This window comes from Pseudonaja textilis, chromosome 2, assembly GCF_049901715.1.
Source record: "Pseudonaja textilis isolate UNSWEBS1 chromosome 2, rPseTex1.2, whole genome shotgun sequence".
Lineage (NCBI taxonomy): Eukaryota > Metazoa > Chordata > Lepidosauria > Squamata > Elapidae > Pseudonaja > Pseudonaja textilis.
Genome location: NC_141991.1, coordinates 70137513 through 70156403, shown reverse-complemented (window position 1 = coordinate 70156403; position 18891 = coordinate 70137513). Strand labels below are relative to the sequence as shown.

At 32.7% G+C, this 18891-nt stretch overlaps 1 protein-coding gene across 1 annotated transcript in view; it reads left to right on the top strand.

The window, feature by feature from the left end:
• The window catches only part of GALNT10 (polypeptide N-acetylgalactosaminyltransferase 10), a 62457-nt gene extending 44464 nt beyond the window's left edge, over positions 1–17993 (top strand). Inside the window, exons 8-12 of the mRNA XM_026696653.2 lie at positions 1913–2020; positions 2934–3155; positions 4442–4558; positions 12729–12878; positions 13205–17993. Coding sequence (XP_026552438.2) covers positions 1913–2020; positions 2934–3155; positions 4442–4558; positions 12729–12878; positions 13205–13372 — 765 coding nt within the window. The 3' untranslated portion in view covers positions 13373–17993. The remainder of the gene's footprint in view (positions 1–1912; positions 2021–2933; positions 3156–4441; positions 4559–12728; positions 12879–13204) is intronic.
• Positions 17994–18891: the final 898 nt, after the last annotated feature.

Here is an 18891-nt window from a genome sequence, read left to right as displayed (position 1 = left end):
ATGTAGCGGTCCACATTTCAAAGATCGTATGAAATATTGGATAAAGTATAAAATGTTCGATTTTCAAAAAGAAAAGTTCACCTCAATATTAAATAAAACGAACATATATAAGATTATGTAGGATAAGATTTTTAATGGGAAACAACAACTGGTGATAGCAGAACGAATAAACATGCAGTCAAGCAGCATTCTTCAAGCTTGTTTAAAAGTTTTTGTACTAGTTTATCTATTTCTGATATTTTTCTATCTTAAAGGCTATACTATTTGCATTCAAGAATTACTTAAAACATAAGAGTGCTGTTATCTCCCAAAGCTAGTATTACATTTTTATTGCTATTAATATCAAAATATTATTTTAATTCATAAAATAGCTTCAGGGACAGCTAACTATTGAATTTCTTTTGCAAAATGAAAACTCACAAAATGAAGTTTTCAACATTTCAGTATCGGCCAACTAACAAGACTTTCATTGGAAAGTTTGCCATATTCTTAAGCAGACAACCTTTAAAATAATTTTGTAGCTCCTTAGTCTATAAATAAATGCATGTTTATATTCTATAAAACAACACACTCAAACTGTTTTAAAGTGTGCTATTATTAGTCAAAGTATTTAAATATAATTTAAGCCTATTGGAAGGAATATACAAAACAAAAGCTCTTCTTCAATTAGATCAGTGCTTCCCAAATGAAGCTAAATTACCCAAATTTGGGTTAAAGTGTTTTCTCTTTGGGTAACAACATCAAAACCCATTATCAAATCACACAGGGGAATAGGGAAAATTGTCTTAAAGTGTTTTACCTACATTGAATATAAAAGACTTTCCGATAAGGAGTTTTGGTAATGAAGGAAAATATTTTGGGAAGCACTGACATAGACTTAACAAAAGTTACATCCATACAAGTATGAAAGAATGTTCATGCAGAGTTGAAAAAGATTCAGGAATAATAAATTTCTTAATCAAATGTGGATAATACTGGGATGATAACTTCAAGTATTAGTCAAGCTAATTGAGGGTCAATTTTAAATTCAGAATTAAATTTGTCAGTATGCTATTTGTTCATTTTATGGGCCAGCCAATTCACAATCGCTTTGGGTGGCTTACATGTCTTTTTTAAACACACACACACACACACACACACACACAGAATCAATAACTCTAAAACAACATAAAACCAAAGAAAGTCCATCCAGCCTTTAAGTAATAATTGTCTAGTAATCTTGGGCCTTAGTCAAGCCAAAAGTGGAAAATAATTGTCTAATAGAAGTTAGATAAGTTCCTAATCATTAAGCAATTAACTGTTAATTAAAAGTACAAGTAGTCCTCACTTAATAACCCTGGTTGGTACCAGAAATTCTGTTGTTGAGCAAAGCACTATGTGACTGCACTGCTTAACAACACACGCACACCTGACCTCTCTATCACAAGATCCATTGACCACACAAAGCCCTTATAAACAGAAGAACACTGAGATCCCCTAAACTCAGCTGAAGATGTTACCTAGCCTAGTAATGAAACATACAGAAACCTACCCACAAACTCAGAGAACGAACCTTCACCCTCAATTAGACATTTCATGCATATGCTGGGAATTACAAAACATGTATTAGATGATTGAATTTTCCTGTATATAAAAGGTCAGTATTCTTGAGATAAACTGACATAAGATATAAGGCAAATTGTGCATTAGAAACCTTATTTTCCAATTAGTTTAGGGGTAGGTGTTATAGCCTGATATCTTTATAATACACTGTTGTCTTAAATACTTTAGATATGGTTCATATCTAAAGGGTATAGGACAATATATAAGGTCTAAGTGTATTTTGCTGAAATTGAATTATTTCTGCTTTCAAAAGCTTTGATTGCCATCATAGTAAAAAAAAATTGTACATGTTCTTTCTCCTATTTCACAGGTCTGGATGTGTGGAGGTCGCATGGAAGATATCCCTTGTTCTCGAGTTGGTCACATTTATAGAAAATATGTCCCTTATAAGGTTCCAACAGGAGTCAGCTTAGCTAGGGTAAGAAGCTATCCTGCTGTGCTGTTCTTAGATCTTCACAATGGAACATTTAAAAAAAATCATCCACTTGAACTGTGGTAAAAAAATTTATTGTTAACACAAGAAGCCTGTTCCTATGCCTTTTATTTTAAAAATTCATGTCCGTGTAAGCAGAAGATAGGAAAGTAAAGGAAAATGCATTAGTAAAAGGTTTGAAGGTCTAAAGCTGTTAAAATGTATGCAAAATTCATAACATTATTAAGTTTTCACATATACAGCTAAAATGAAGAACTTACCAGTTTTTACAATATTTGAAAACACGTTTCAATGAGAAATTTAGTCACTACCTCACTATAAATTCAAGATTTCCTTTTCAACTTGTGAATATTCATTTTAAAAGACATATTACTTCCTGTTCAAAATTAACATATCTTAAAGTGTGGTTAGAGGCTCCCCCTTGTGGGAAAAGAAGTAATGGGAAAATTCCTTTAATAACTTAAAAAATTATTATACATTCCCTTATTTGACTTCCTATATTACAAGCCTAGCTTTAAAATGTTTTATCTATTGAAGAGTTCCATATTAAATTTTAATCAATTTTAGTGCATTTACTCAGTCTTATAATTTTATTGCGAAATAGTGTTTCTTGAATTATACAAAATGAAGTTGCCTTTGAGTCAAGCTGATAATGTATATATCAGCCAAATACTGTAGTGAGATCAGTGTCTACCTAAAATACATTATTTAACCTTTTTAACTTTTTACCATAGTCAGTCTCCTGTATCTGCCAATAGTAAAGAAGTAGAGAAGAGTTGCTTATCACTAGTTCTGATCTTGTCTGTTATCTTTAGCTATTTTTAAATTTTTCCTTTCCTTCCTATTTATCAAGTTATTTTTTATTTTATTTTCATTTTAAAATATTGGAATCTTATAGAACTTGAAACGGGTAGCTGAAGTGTGGATGGACGAATATGCAGAATACATTTATCAAAGGAGACCTGAATATCGACATCTGTCTGCAGGGGATGTGACTGCTCAGAAAGAACTTCGAATTAAACTCAACTGCAAAAGTTTCAAGTGGTTTATGAATGAAGTTGCTTGGGACTTGGGAAAGTTCTATCCACCTGTGGAACCTCCAGCAGCTGCCTGGGGAGAGGTTAGTTTATTCAAGTTACTCAGTCCATTTAGCTACACTTTAGCATATGGTTGCAGATACTGTAATAGCCACAGAATTTCTGGTCCCTCTCATTCCATTCCCAAAGGCTGGTCAACATGTTTTAATGCATGTGTTTTTAATTTCAGTGTTACAGATTTACTTATAGGAATTGAACAATACATGTCAACAGGAAGCTGCTATATTAGTTTATATGATGATTGGATATTAGAATACCCTCAGACCAGTAATACAGGGTTCCTCTTCTCTTTCTCTCTCTTTAAATTATGCAGGGAGGAGGAACTGAAGAAAGATTTTGAAGGTTTAGTTAGGAGTGAATTGACAGAAAGTAACTTCAATTGTAATAGATACATAGATAGAATACTTTATTGGCCAAGTGTGATTGGACACCCAAGGAATTTGTCTTAGTGTAAATACTCTCAGTATACATAAAAGATACATTTGTCAAGAGTCGAGAATCATAAGGTACGACACTTAGGGTACAATAAGCAATCAAATCATACTAGGAAGCAGACAATATAATTCGTAAGTATACAAGTGACAAAATTACAGTCATAGAGTCACAAGTGGGAAGGGATGGGTGATGAGTGATTAACAGTAATAGTAATGCAGACTTTGTAATAGTTGAACAGGGTTGAGGGAATTATTTATTTAGCAGAGTGATGGCTTACTTGTGTCTTTCTTCTGGTGCTCTATAGCGTCGTTTTGAGGGAAGGAGTAATCTTAAAGAGATTAAAAAGTCTAAAGGAGAGTTATCAAAACTTATAGGTCATCCCCAAGAGCTGTTTTGAAATAAAGCAAAAGCAACAGCACTTAGACTTATATACTGCTTCATAGTTCTTTACAGCACTCTCTCTAAGTGTTTAAGATTCAGCATATTGCTCCCAACAATCTTGGTCCTCATTTTACCAGAAAGATGGAAGGCTGAGTCAATCTTGAGCCAATCAGGATCAAGCTCCTGGCAGTAAGCAGAGTCAACCTCCAATACTGCATTCTAATCATTGTGCCACCACAGCTCAAAAATAAATGATTCTATGATATTTCTGATTCATGTCAGTTTAATAAATGTAGTCAGTCATTCACTTCAGTTGTAAATCTACTCTGTCCTGTTTCTTGCTACTTTTAAGGTTGTATAAAGCCTGAACTTGCAGTTTTCTTGGCATACATATTTTTTGATGCATTTTTAAATTTTTAAGAATTGCATCACAAATTCATCAAGTGAAGCTGCTGCTTATTATATGGCCCTCATCTCTGATTTTGTTTCTCAGATCCGTAATGTAGGGACTGGTCTCTGTGTAGATACAAAGCATGGGGCCCTCGGTTCACCACTAAGAGTTGAAACATGTGTGAAAGGTAGAGGAGAAGCTGCATGGAGCAATGTGCAGGTAAGTGCTTTTTTAAAAAAACAATCTTATTTATGTATTTACTTATTTTACTAAATGTGTTACCTAAATAGTTGCTGTATTCAAATAATTCTTAGCAATTTATAAAACCATCCAGTAAATTAAAACATCTAGTACACAATACTAATAATATAAAACTTGAAAAATAAACGCATATATTACAAAATAGATTTGTAAAAAATAAAATCAACTATAAAAATTAAATCAATAAATAAGTGGAAGTAATCACAACTCAACTTCCTTCTAAGTTACTGAGTGTTATAAAAATGGGGGTTCATTTTTTGAGGTTTCAGAATTTGTCACAAAACTTAACATTTTATGCAAATGTTGAAATAATATAACAGTATCTTTAATGAAATAGTTTTGTGATCTTTTAAATAGTGTAGTAACAAATCATTTTAATTTCCTTATATTATTGCCTACTTTATCAAACTAGTTCCACCTCTTTTAAGCATCAAAGCCAATTGGGTGACCAGGCTAGTTACTGTCTTGGCTCAATCCACCTTGCAGGTTGTTGTGGGGAAAATTGGAGGAAGAAGTATTAAGTATTAAGCCATCTTAAGTTATGAAGTAATAAAAGCAGAATTTAAAAAATCAAATCAAATATAATACTAACAGGTAAATATAGTATTATGTTTACATAGTATACATATAATATACACATAATATACATAGAGCAATTGGAAGAGGGTTAAAAATTACTTTAACTTGGGGAAATTATATATCATCATATTATGGCAATATTACTATTTAGAACAATGCTTCCTCAATTCCTGCTCCACCTAAATTGTCTTCTAAAACTAAGATATTTTTTTTTGAAAACAATTTTATTGATTTTTTTAAAAACGAACAAAACAAACGAAACATAAAAACATCAGCTCTCTTCCATAAATATATATAAACAGTGTGTCGGTTGGTTCATCAGTTTTGTGCATTCATTTCGTAGTCAATTACAGTTACATTACATAATAACTCATATTATCGATCCAAACTTATATATCCTAGTATCACTATTAGAAAATCATTTGACTATAATTCTATTCATTCATACTTTATGAGATAACTATAATTTAGGTAGTTTATTCTATAACAAATCATATAATCATACCAAATCTATCCTAAAAACACTTTATAGATATGGTGTCAAGTAACAAAGAAAAAGGAAAAGCAAAGATATTCCTTGTTATCTAACATTCTAAATATTCTATTATTATATTTTATCATCCAACCATTGATAGCAAAGGTCCCAAATTTTATAGAATTGTTTGTCCTCTTGCTCTCTAATTTCAAATGTCAATCTACTCATCTCAGCACATTCCAATATTTTCTTGATAATTTCTTCCTGCAATGGTACTTTCTCATTTTTCCAATTTTTAGCAAATACAATCCTAGCCGCTGTTAATACATTTACAATCAGATATTTCAAGTCTTTACTATATGTATCTGGTAAGATTCCCAATAAAAAAACCACCGGTTTCAAATCTATGTGTTTCTTTGTCATTTTTTCCAACCACATGCGGAGTTTAGTCCAATATTTTCTAGCATCCTCACAAGTCCACTACATATGGTAATATGAGCCAGGTATCTGATGACATTTCCAGCATTTTTCAGATTTATTCTTGAACATTCTTGCTATCCTTGTCGGGGGAAAGTGCCACCTGTAAAACATCTTATACAAATTTTCTTTATAAGCTGTTGACATTGTCATTTTATAATTTTGCGACCATAGTTTTTGCCATTTCTCTAAATCAATCCCATATCCAAAATTCTTCCCCCAAACAATCATAGTTTCTTTAACTTGTTCTTCCTCTAGCTTAATTCCCAGTAAATAACCATATAATTTTTTAATCACCTTTTCATCGGTACCTGTCAAAATCTTATCTAGATCAGTCTCTTTATCATAAAATCCCTCTGCTTTAGAATCTTCATCATACCTTGAGTGCTTTTGCGCATATGAAAACCAATTCATCTTTAGACGTTGTTCCTCTAGATTTTGTATCGATTTAAGTTCACCCTTTTCATCCAATAGTTCCCCTATTCCTAAATTATAGGATAGGAAAATGCTTCAATAGTCGATAACCAAACTGGAATTTTCAAATAACATTGTCTTTTTATCTTCTCCCAGTTTAACCACAAAGACTCCCGTATATAATGTCTTCTAAAGTAACCCTGTGTTTTAGTTCCCTTATACCATAAGAAAGCGTGCCAACCCAACAGCAAATCATGACCTTCTAGTGTCAACAATCTAACCTTTCTTAATGTTATCCATTCCTTGACCCACATCAAATTTGCAGCTTGGTAATACAACTCCCAATTAGGCAGGCCAAAACCTCCTCTAATTCTAGCATCTTGCAAAAGCTTTAGCTTTATTCTCGCTTTCTTACCTTGCCATATATACTTCAGCACAATTTTATTTAAGTCTTCAAAATAGTCTTTTCCGAGCCTAATTGGTATTGTTTGAAACAAATATAAGATTCTGGGTAAAATATTCATCTTGATTGTTGAAATTCTCCCTATTAATGACAATTGTAAGTTTTCCCATTTCTTCAAATCTAAGGCTATCTGTTGTTTAAGTTTCATATAATTATTCTCTTTTAATGTACTACATCTTGATGTCAAGTATATCCCCAAATACTTGACCTTGTTCGTGACTTGGATTTTCAACAGGTCTGCCAGTTCTTCTTTGTCTTAGTAGCATTTTCTTTGTCAAGATCTTTGTTTTCTCTTTATTTATTTTCAGACCAGCCCCCTTGCCATATGTCTCTATCTTTTCCAATAGCTTTGGAGCTGTTTCTAAGGGGTCTTCCAAAATAAAGGCTAAGTCATCCGCAAAGGCTTGCGATTTGAATTCTTCCTTTTTGATTTTCATTCCTTTTATGCTTTTATCATCTCTCATATTTCTATTCAACACTTCCAAGGTCAATACAAATAGCAAAGGAGATAGGGGACATCCTTGTCTTGTGCCTTTTCTTATATTAATCAAGTCTGTAAGTTCTCCCTCCATCATTACCTTTGCCGTTTGCTTATGATATATGGCTTCTATTGCTTGAATAAATTTTCTGGAAAAACCCATCTGTTCCAGTAGTAGTAACATAAATCTCCAGTTCACATTATCAAATGCCTTTTCAGCATCTAGGAATATCAAAGCCATTTGCTTTTCAGGATGTGCCTCATAGTATTCCAAAGTATCCAGGATTACTCTCATACTGTCTCTAATTTGTCTCTTTGGCAGAAATCTATTTTGGTCTGGATGAATGAAATTATTTAAATATTTTTTAAGTCTTTCTGCTAAAATTGAAGCAAAGATTTTATAGTCTGCATTTAATAAAGAAATAGGTCTATAGTTCTTAATTTGCAGTGGATCAGCCTCTTCTTTTGGAATAAGTGTAATATAAGCCTCTGACCGTGTTTTAGGTATCATCTTCTTTGACATAGCTTCATTCATGACTTCTAACAATGGAATGCTCAATGATTCTTGTAGTGTTTTATAGAATTCTGCCGGAAGCCCATCTGGACCTGGTGCTTTCCCATTATTTTGTTTCTTAAGTGCTTCAGTTAATTCCATCATTGTTATATTGCTTTCTAGCATTTCTTCAGTCTCTTTAGATATCTTAGGTAGGTTAGCATTCTGTAAATACTGTTGGACTTTTTCCTCATCAATATTCTCTTGCTTATATAGTTGCCCATAGAAGTCTCGAATAATTTCCTTTTTCTCCTTATTACCATGGCAAACTTGGCCTTGTTCATCTATTAACTGCAATATTTTCCTTGATTCTTTCTCCTTTCTCAATTTATATGCTAGCCATCTACCTGGTTTATTTGCATCTTCAAAATAATTCTGTTTAGCATTTCTAATTTTCTGTGCCAGTTCTTCTTTCTCTATTAAACCCATTTTATGTTTAGTTATGTCCAATTTCAATTTAATATCTTTTTTCTGTGGCATTTTCTGTAATTCTTTTTCAAGTCTTTTATACTCATCTTCCAAGGCTTTAGTGGCTTGCCTTTTCCTGATATTCTTTTTTCTTATGTAATCTATTATCAAACCTCTGGCATATGCCTTCATTGTATCCCAAACAATCTGCATTGAGGTATCTTCTTTTTTATTTTCTCTAAAGAAAAAAGCCAGTTCTTTCTCAATCCATTGTATAAAATCTTTTCCCTTTAAGATAGTATTATTTAGCATCCATCTCGATCTTTTTTTTTGTCCCTTCCATTTAATTGTCATTGGGTTATGGTCTGCCCAAGTACTTGTTTCAATATTTGTTTCTTGAATATTAGATATTAATTCGGTTGAGATCCAAATCATATCTAATCTGGACCATGATAAATGTCTATTTGAATAGAAAGTGTATTGTTTAGTTTTAGCATTTCTTTCTCTCCATATATCTTTTAAGGTTAATTCGTCTGTCATTTTAAAAAAGGATTTAGGGAGAATCTTTCTATTTTACTTTGTTGTTGTTGCTATATAGTCCAGTTTATTGTCCACAATTCCATTAAAGTCTCCCATCATAATTATATTGGCATAGTCCAGTCTAGTTATTTTCATGTGTAGTTTTTTGTAGAATTCTTTTTGTTTATCATTCGGAGCATAAATTGCAATCAAGAGTATTTTTATATTGTTGTCCATTATTTCCACCATTAATACTCTTCCATCTTCATTAGTATAAATCAATTTTGCTGGGGTAGCCTCTTTAATGTATAAAACCACTCCTCTTTTCGTACATTGAGTCAAAGAAGTAAATATTTTCCCTAATTTTGTCTGTACTAACAATTGTTCATGTTGTTTTTTAATGTGTACTTCTTGTAAACAAATTATGTCAAACTTTAATTTCCCTAATTTATGAAAAATTTTCCTTCTTTTAACACCTGAATTAAGTCCATTTATATTCATTGTAATCAGTTTTTTTCTCTTCCATGATTATATTTTGTAGTTAGGTTTGACAGCTCTCGTAGATCTTGGTTCACGTTGTTCTTTGATATCCACCTGTCCACCTACTGCGCCTTCTTCTTTTTCAGTCCCCATTTGTTCCTCTTGGAATTCAATTAATGAGACCTCTTTCTCTTCCTCTTCCTTTCTCCTTCCGAAAAATTCTGCGTATAATTCACCTCCTTTTTAAATAGCATTTTGGTCAAGAATCGATATTCTCTTCTCATCTCTCTTACTCTTCTGGGTATTTGTTTTAAAACTACGATCTCTTTGCCTTTGTATTTCAACGTCTTCTCTCTTACCGCTTGTAATATTTGTGTTTTGATGGATTTTTTGGTAAATCTGATGTGGACTTCTCTTGGTAAGTTATTTCTCATCGCATATCTTGTGAAAACTCGGTATACCTCATCTACTCCATCCATCATCTTTTCCTCTGTTATTTCCAAAACATCAGCCAAAATTTCTATCATTATCGCAGCCAAATTTTGTCCTTTTTCTTCCTCTATATTTTGAAATCTGAGATAGAATTCTGACCTCTCCATCTCCCACTTCAGCATCCCACTTTTATTTTGTTCAACCACTGTTAATCTGCTGTCAGTATTTCCAATCTTTTCCTCTCTTTGTTTACCTTCTTCGATTTTTTGGAATCTCTCATCATACTTCGCCATCATTTGTTGAATATTTTCCACTTTTTCATCGGTCTTCTCTATTCTTTGTTCAATAGTATCTGATTTTATCTTGAGATCTTGGATTCCTTGCATAATCATCTGTAAAGTCACTTTTTCTTGTTCTTTATCTTGCTTTAACATTGTCTGGATTAAACGTTGTCCTCCAGATGGTGGGGAGGCAGAAGTAGAGGTAGAGATGCCAGAAGGTATGAGTTTCCTACTCATTTTAAACAATTCAAGACCTTCAAATTCTTTTTAAGCTTTAATCCAGCTGGTAAGGTAGCCAATTATAATCCAAAATGGAAAAGCCCAATAGTAAAAAGCCCAATGGTTAAAAAGGAAGAAAGAAAAAGAGAAGAAGAAAATTATTCAGGTTCTTCCGGACCCTAATCCAATTATGAAATAATCCACAATAAAGAATAAAAATAAAAAGAAGGAAAAAGCCCAATGATAATAAAAAAGAACAAAAGAACAAAAAAATCTTCAGGTTCTTCAAGACCTTAATCCAATTATAAAATTGTCAGTTGTAATCCAAGGTAAAAAATGGAGATAAAAAAAAGGAAAAAAGCCCAATAATAATTAAAAAGAAAAAGAATGAGAGAGAAAATTTCTTCAGGTTCTTCACACCTTAATCCAATTGGGAGGTCTCAAAGGTGAAAAATAAAAAAATAAAAAAACAAAGAGAAACCATAAAGATGAACCAAAAATATGAATGGCCGAGAAGAAAATCCCAATAGAAAAAGAAAAAGGAGAGATTCTGAGGTTTTCTCTTTAAAGCAAAAGGCAAAAATAAAAATATTACAAAAATAAAGATTTTTTTTCCTTTAAGGAGAAAAAAAAGGAAAAGAGTACAGTAAGACTGGTGGGGGGGGGGGTGGCACAGCTAAAAATAAAATAAGAAAGAACACACTGCACTTTGTTTAGTTATCCATGGCTCTTATTAAAAGTCTCTTCTCCACAAGCTTCAAAGCCAAACTTCAATTGTTGATAGGAGCCCAGAAGAACACCTGTAATAACACTCTCATGTTCTTCCCTCTATCTTATCAAGTTGCAATGTCCTTGAAAGAGAAATCTTTCACAGTTCTCTCAACTTCAAGTAGAATATTTTCAAGCCACTAGTTGGCAGTGTTACACAGTTTCTTTGTTCTCATTCCTCCCCCCTTCCCAAATAGAACGTAATAGGAGTTTAAAAAGGGAAACAATATATATGTATCTATAAAAAAGAAAAGAAAAAGGGATTGCTAAAGGGAGCCTCTAATCTAAAAAATTGAAAAATCAAAAGAGAGAAGAAAGAATAACTGTATATATGGAAAAAAAACCAGTCCAGTTAACAGGGCTAAATCACAATAGAAGTCCAGTAGCAAAAAAAAGTAAAAAAATAAAAAGCCAAGCCTCACTTTGACATTTCCATTTAAAAACCGCCGCTTACTCAGTTCTGTCAAACTTTTAAAGATTTCCCTTTTTCTTAGGGTGTCCTTTAAGTCTCAGAGTAATAGTAAAAAAAAAAAGTTCTCACCCAAGCCGACTCACTTTCTCTTTCAGTCTCTTCCGTTCCGGAGCTGTCCCAGCTTCAGCAGCTTTAAAGCTGCCTCGCAGCCACTGGCAAAAGGGCTTCTCCTGGATCAACCAGGGACTTTATGATGTCCCTGGGATCCACAGGATGTGCCCTTCACTATCACTGTCTCTACAGGCCGGTTTAGGGTCCGGCCAGGGAAGGCTGAGATGCTCGGCTGCAATCTTCAGGAGCTTGCAGACCTATCCGTCAGGCTGCCAATCTTTCTAAAACTAAGCTTTCGATTACAGTGCATTTTTTTTTTTTTTTTTTTTATTATCATACCATGAGACTATATCAGGACGGGCCTTCAGACATCTGATATTTTCACTCCACTCTTCACTGCCACCTAGACACCAATAAAACACATTTGTGTTTCCATCACTGTAGCATTTACCATTAGAAATTGGCAAATCTTTGCAAAATGTAACTGAATACAATTCAGAAATCTTTTAAAAATCACTAAGTATGAAGGCTTTGCAAAATATTCTTTCATGGATCTCAAAGCAGCTGTTCTTGAAAACTGAATTAGAATGACTAATTCTGTCAGAAAATGTAAAATCATTTATCACTAATAGAATATCTGAGTGCTAATAGGCCAATGGGCTTATGTTGGCACATACATGATTCTTCTTAGTACTGGCAGTAATATCATTGCTGAAATAATCTTAGTGGCCATGATCCAATCTACAGCTGTCTATGACTGTCAAGAGGCAGAAGACATAAATATATCAACTAGATTAGATTCTAATTTTTGATGACTTAAGGCATCTAAGGCATCAATTCTTGCATAATTCCTCTCTGTTATATAAAGACAATGATTGAAAGACTCATAACAGTATAAAAAACCTTAATATGCTAATCTTTGACCATATAATGGCAGCCTTTTATACTGATAAATGTCTAATTTCTTGTCCAAAAATAAATAATTAAAAATTAAGTAACTATCTGAAAAAAATGATTTTTTTTCTCATTTATTTCTGATAGCATATGTTTATTAAACAGGTATTCACATTCAGCTGGCGAGAGGATATCCGTCCAGGAGACCCTCAACACGCAAAGAAATATTGTTTTGATGCTATTTCCCACAATAGCCCAATCACCCTTTATGACTGTCATGGAATGAAAGGAAATCAGCTATGGAAATATCGAAAAGTAAGTACATGTAGTTGCATCAAATGGTGTGATCATCTTGTAACATTTTGGATGATACTTTATTTTTTGCTTAAATAATAAAAAACAAAATGAGCTATTAATAATATGTTGTTCAGAAGAAGAGATTCAAGAAGGAGCAAATACCATAATAATTTCAAAAATTTAACAATGTGCTTCTTTTGCAAAACATGCTTCCCAATAAAGTCTGTTGGATTATATATTGACTTTTGATATGAAAAAAGTTATTTATGCAAAACTTGCTTAGGAACTTATTTAAACAATAAAACAGTATACGTAGTAAGACTAATTTTAACTTTCATCCTCAGGACAAGACACTTTATCACCCAGTAAGTGGCAGCTGCATGGACTGTAATGAAAGTGATCGAAAAATCTTCATGAACATGTGCAATCCTTCATCTCCAACACAACAATGGATATTTGAACATACAAATTCAACAGTCTTGGAAACATTTAATAAGAATCTTGATCTTTAAAGACATTATTTATATGTAAATATTACAGTCATAATTTTTACAGGGGATATGACAATTTTTAAAAAAATAATTTTCTAAAAAATGAAAAAGGGAGAATCTCAGGAGAGAGTGACTATCAGGCCAGTCTTTACTTTGATGATGCTGCATCTATGTCTCTGGATAATTCATCCCCATTAAACAAGAAGTCTAGAAGTCTACATTGTTATAATTATAGATTTGGAAACAGTGACAACCTGTGAAGTGTATAGAGGAACACAGCTAGAATTCAAAAATGAATTCATGTGAAAACGTCTTTTATTCAAGTTTAATTATCCAATTCCTTTTGTTTTGTTTCCTTTTTTGGTTTAGTTAAGAAAACTGCAAGAATGAAACATCACTGAAAATTTCTAAATAACTGAAGTAACTAAACATCAGGAAACATGTAGATTACAGTAAAATGTTAATTTAAGACAAGAATAAACTTAGTAGTGTTATTCTTGCATACCATAATTTATAGTAATAGCAGCAGTAAATACTGTACATCAGGGGTCCACAACCCCCAGTCTGCAGACCGGCATTGGTCTGTATGTAGCATGCCAGAAACCAGGCTGCACAAACAAGCAAAGCCCCATCCGTGCAATGCAGGCAGCATGCAAAATCAGCTCTGTCCGGTCTGCAGAAAAACCTGCCTCCATGGTTTGGTGCCCAAAAGATTGGGGGCCACTGGTGTACATGACCAGTTGCCATTTTAACTTGATGTTTGCTTTTTCATGATGGGCCTGACTAAATAATACATAACAATCAGTATATGTTCAAACAATGTTCACAGATATGAATGCCAAATATCTGTGATAATAGATAGACACTGAATAAGCCATATGTGGCAAGTTTAAGAAAAAAGTCAGATTTTAGCTGAATTTCCTAATGTATATTCCTGATCCGGTTATAATTATGGCTCTTGCATCTAACATGGCAATTTTGTCAATCCATTTAGATCTTAAGAGGATAGTGAAAAATTTTGATTTCTCTGCAGCAATATAATACCTGTCATTTTTTTACCAAATAAATTGATAGATTAGTATTTCTTGATTTCTAATACTAATGATTCTTTTAGAACTCTTTAAAGTTTTATTATAGTAACAATTGACTAGTTGAGTAATGAACGTTCATTTTACCATGTTTGTAAATAATTAGTCCACATTCATGTTTATTTATAATCATGAAAACATGTTCTATAAACTTTCCAGATTGCATGTATGTAAATACTTCCTCTGGAAATTTATCAACTAGTTATGTTAAAAATAAATATTTAGCTTCCCAATTTTACTAGGAATACTTCAGAGTCACACTACTTGACCTCAAGTAGCAAGCATATTTTACATGAGGATCAGATCTCTTGGTGCTAAGTCTACAGAACAATAGTGGGTACTGTGACCTTGTATTTATTCATTTATTAGACTTAAATCCTACATAAAAACTTTCCAGGAATTTATACAAATATTACATTTAAAATATAAAATATAATTATAGCTGTATGATGAAAACAATAGCATATATACCTAATTTAGTAGTCAAAATATACTTAAAGATCAGTCTAAATAACGGTACTTTTACCCACTGATTGAAAAGATGACTTTTTGGGACAGGCAACTTGAAACTCTGGTAGCAGACATCAACAAGGCCTTTTCTTGAGTTCCCATCTCTTGGTGGTGGAGTGAAAGAAGATATTTATCAAAGATCTTAAAAGCCAAGGAATATTCAGAAAGAACAGTCCTTCAAATAGCCTTATTCCAAGTTGCATAGGACTTTATAGATCATCACATACACACAACCACACTTTTGAGCCTGGAGACAGCTTGCAGTTATAAAATTGTTACAATGTTGCCATTTTATCTGCTATTCCATAAGGCATTCTAAATGATTGTAAATAGGTGGTTCCTCACTTAGTTGCAGCGATTCAGTATAGTTTTAACTGACCATTTTGACTGTTTAGCTTTTATGAAGAGAAATATCGTGGTCAGTTGTGATGCAATGTGAATTTTTGGAAGCCAACTAAAGATCTTAATTACAGGGAACTGTTTGGTTTAGAAAACTCTTGCATACACTTGACCAATTAGAGTTTCAGTAAAATTGAACATAACAGCATCATTAAAATAAAGAAGTGCCTTTTAAAATGCAAATGTACAACAAAAGCTTACACTTGAACAATTTCCTAGTGCCTTGCTGGACAAGAGTAAAATAGGTATGAAATGTACAAGACTTATGTACTATGTGCAGTTAGTGATATTTTGACAGTATGATGTTATTTTAAGTTCAGATTGCAAGATGGAAAGATGATGGATAATTTAGAAAATCTGAGAATCTCTGGGTTCTGACATTTCACTTCATTTACAAGTGTTGGGAGGTATTAATCTTCACAGGACATCCTGACTGGCTATTAGTACTAGATGGTGGCACACAAATATGAAAATGTTAACCCCAATTTCTCCAGTGAATTTCCAAGCATATCAAAATATAATTAATTATATGGGATATTAAGCATCCTTCCCCAGATCTAGTTGCCTCGAACTATGAGATGGGTGGCATATAAACTTAATAATAGGGCTGTGCTAAAAGAAAACTGTTTACATCTTCATGTATTCTTGAATACTTTTTCACAGTGGTATTTGTTTTAGTCATCTTGAGGATCTGATAGCTTCTATACCAGAAATGTGAATAGTACAAGAAAATCTGTTCAGTGGTTGCTATTTATTGTTATTGTCAGGCCAATTTTTTGATCATATTCTAGATAACAATAATGATGAAGTCAAGTACTGTAGTACTTGCAGTACTTGACTTATGATCATTTATTTAACTGACGATTCAAAGTTATGAGAGCTTCAGAAAAAGTGACTTACAACCTGTCCTCAAAATTATGACTCACCACCCTCCGTAGTCACGTGATTGAATTTGAATGCTTGGCAATCACATTTACAACAGTTGCAGGATCTTGTGATCACATGACTGATTTGCAACCTTCCTAGCTGGCTTCAACAAGGAAAGTCAATTGGGGAAACTGGATTTGCTGAACAGCTGTGTGATTCACTTCAGTGATCATGTGATTCACTTAAGAACTGTGGTAATTTGCTTAACAACTGTTATAAAAATGGCTGGAAAATCTGGTTCAGACATGTGATGATTTGCTTAAGAACCAAAATTCCAGTCCTGACTGTTGTAAATCAAAGGCTATCTGTAGAAGATTAGTAGACCATACTATATTTCTTTTTACCATGCAAAGAGTAAATTCATTGATTTAAGTTTCTATTTCGATCTTAATTTTTCTTATAGATCTGCAATATAAAAATATTCACATCTGGGGGGAAATGTTTGATAGAACTATTCACAGCGTACTGACATTGATATAAAAATTACTAGTTTGATGTAAGTTAAACTAGCATAAAGAATAATTTCTCCTTTAATATGTAACAAAATCAACATTTCTTGCTGAAGGGCTGCACAAAGTTTCTGTTTCTTGGATTATTTTTAGTGCAGCCTGACATTATGCCTCCCATTATTTCAATTATGCCACTAATTGTTTAGAATTCTAGGCATCCTATTTCTAAATGTTCTTAACATGCTCAAAGTACATAGAGTTTTTTCCAGAAGTTGTAGTATCTTGGTGAACAATCACAATGAACTAGATTTTAAACAAATATTGCTAAAGATTTTGAAGTATTCTGAATTCATAATTGATCTTAAAAGAACCAAGCAAGTCTTCCCCAAGGGATTTATTTTACCTTCCTATGGTGACTTCCTACAGGTGCTTTTCTCCCAGCTAGGTTTAATCTCAGCTGGGCTCCAACATAGGAAGTGGAACCTCCAAGGAAATATGTTACAGGCAGTTGATTTTCTTTTGTTTTTTAAACAGAATGCCTCTTTTTTCTTAAATTAAAACATAGAGTACATAAATGTTAAATTAAAGACACTATTGTAGTTGTGTTTGGATAATTTAAAAACAAGTTTTACATAAACGTATCATCCTTAAATATCATTTTAGATCACTATAGCCATTTTAAAAAACAGCTCAATTTGAGGTCTACTTACAATTTTGAACTACATTCTGTTCTAAGCTCTCCAATAGATTTGTCATCAATTAGAGATACCTTCACATTCTAGTAGGTAAGGATTTTAATTTGAATGAATTTAAAAGCATACAAACATGTTGTGGTAGGTAGATATTTTTATCTTGAAGAAAATTATATGCATTAAGTTCACAACATTACAAGATATGTAACCAAAGTAAGTATAACATTAGCTCTTCCAACAATATTATTAAACAGCGAAAGATTTAAGGGGAAAGAAGCAAGAAAAATGCAGCTCATATGTAGAAAGTCTTCAGGGATTCTTGAATAGTTTCCCTCTTTGTAATGCATGCTTAACAGTTTCTTTTAAATTGGATGTCGCCACAAATTGTGTATTTATTTTGTGCATCTTGGGACAATGTCTTAAGTTGGGGAAAATCAAGGATGTCTAGCACTTTAATGTAGTATCGCTGACTAACTGGAAATCATTTGGATGTCAAGTTTAGTATTTTTACGAATTGAATGGTCTTTCTTTTATAATATATTTAAAATAAATTTTTATTGTGTCCTTTTTCTGAAAACTTGTATAAGTATTGTTTTGTAACAGCCAAAGCATTTGTAAAGAGAGGAGAGACCAATTACATGAAATAATACAAATAATCCTTGCTTAATTGCCACTCCTTTAGCAACTGTTTGAATTTACAATAGTGATAGTTACAACCTTGCAACTCTCCAGTGGCCATATGATTGCAATACAAGTACTTGGCAAATGGCTCCAACTTCTTATTGTTGTCACATGATTGCAATTTCCAACTTCTCTACCACTACCTGCAAGCAAAGTCAATGGGGAAGCCAGCAAAATGTCAGAACAACCAACCACATGAGATCCTCATTTAACAATCTGCAGTGATTTAGTTAATGATGGCAACTGGGGAACTGACTGGGTTGCTGTTGCTTATTAATGTGGTCATATGACATTGCGCTTTATGTCCTCATCACCTAGCAACAGAAATTCTTCTCCCAATTACTAGTCTTATGTGAGGACTTATCAATATTATAGATAAACCAAAAATGCCATTTGGTCATATTGTATTGTCGTCTTTAACTTGTAATAGCTATTGACCATCAACTTTATATTACATTTTTGTAAGAAATATTTGTCAAATGCTTATTTCTGTGAATTTTTTACAGAAAATCTTGAACATAAAAGGCAAGTTGTTCATAATCATACCTCTATAGTACTAGGCAATCATGATAAATGTTTACTATTGGAGAAAAAATAAAATCTTAGAGTTCTCTTTAAAAAAGCTTTTTAGTGGAATGTTGGGATGAATGATCATATTAGTTTTTATAAATTTTTAAAAAGTGTTTTTGACAGTTCCTAATACCTCTCAAGCTCCTTCTCTTAGTATAGGACACAAAAAGTTTGCATATATTTTCATACTTTAAATTTCCACAAAATGTAAATACTCAAAGCAT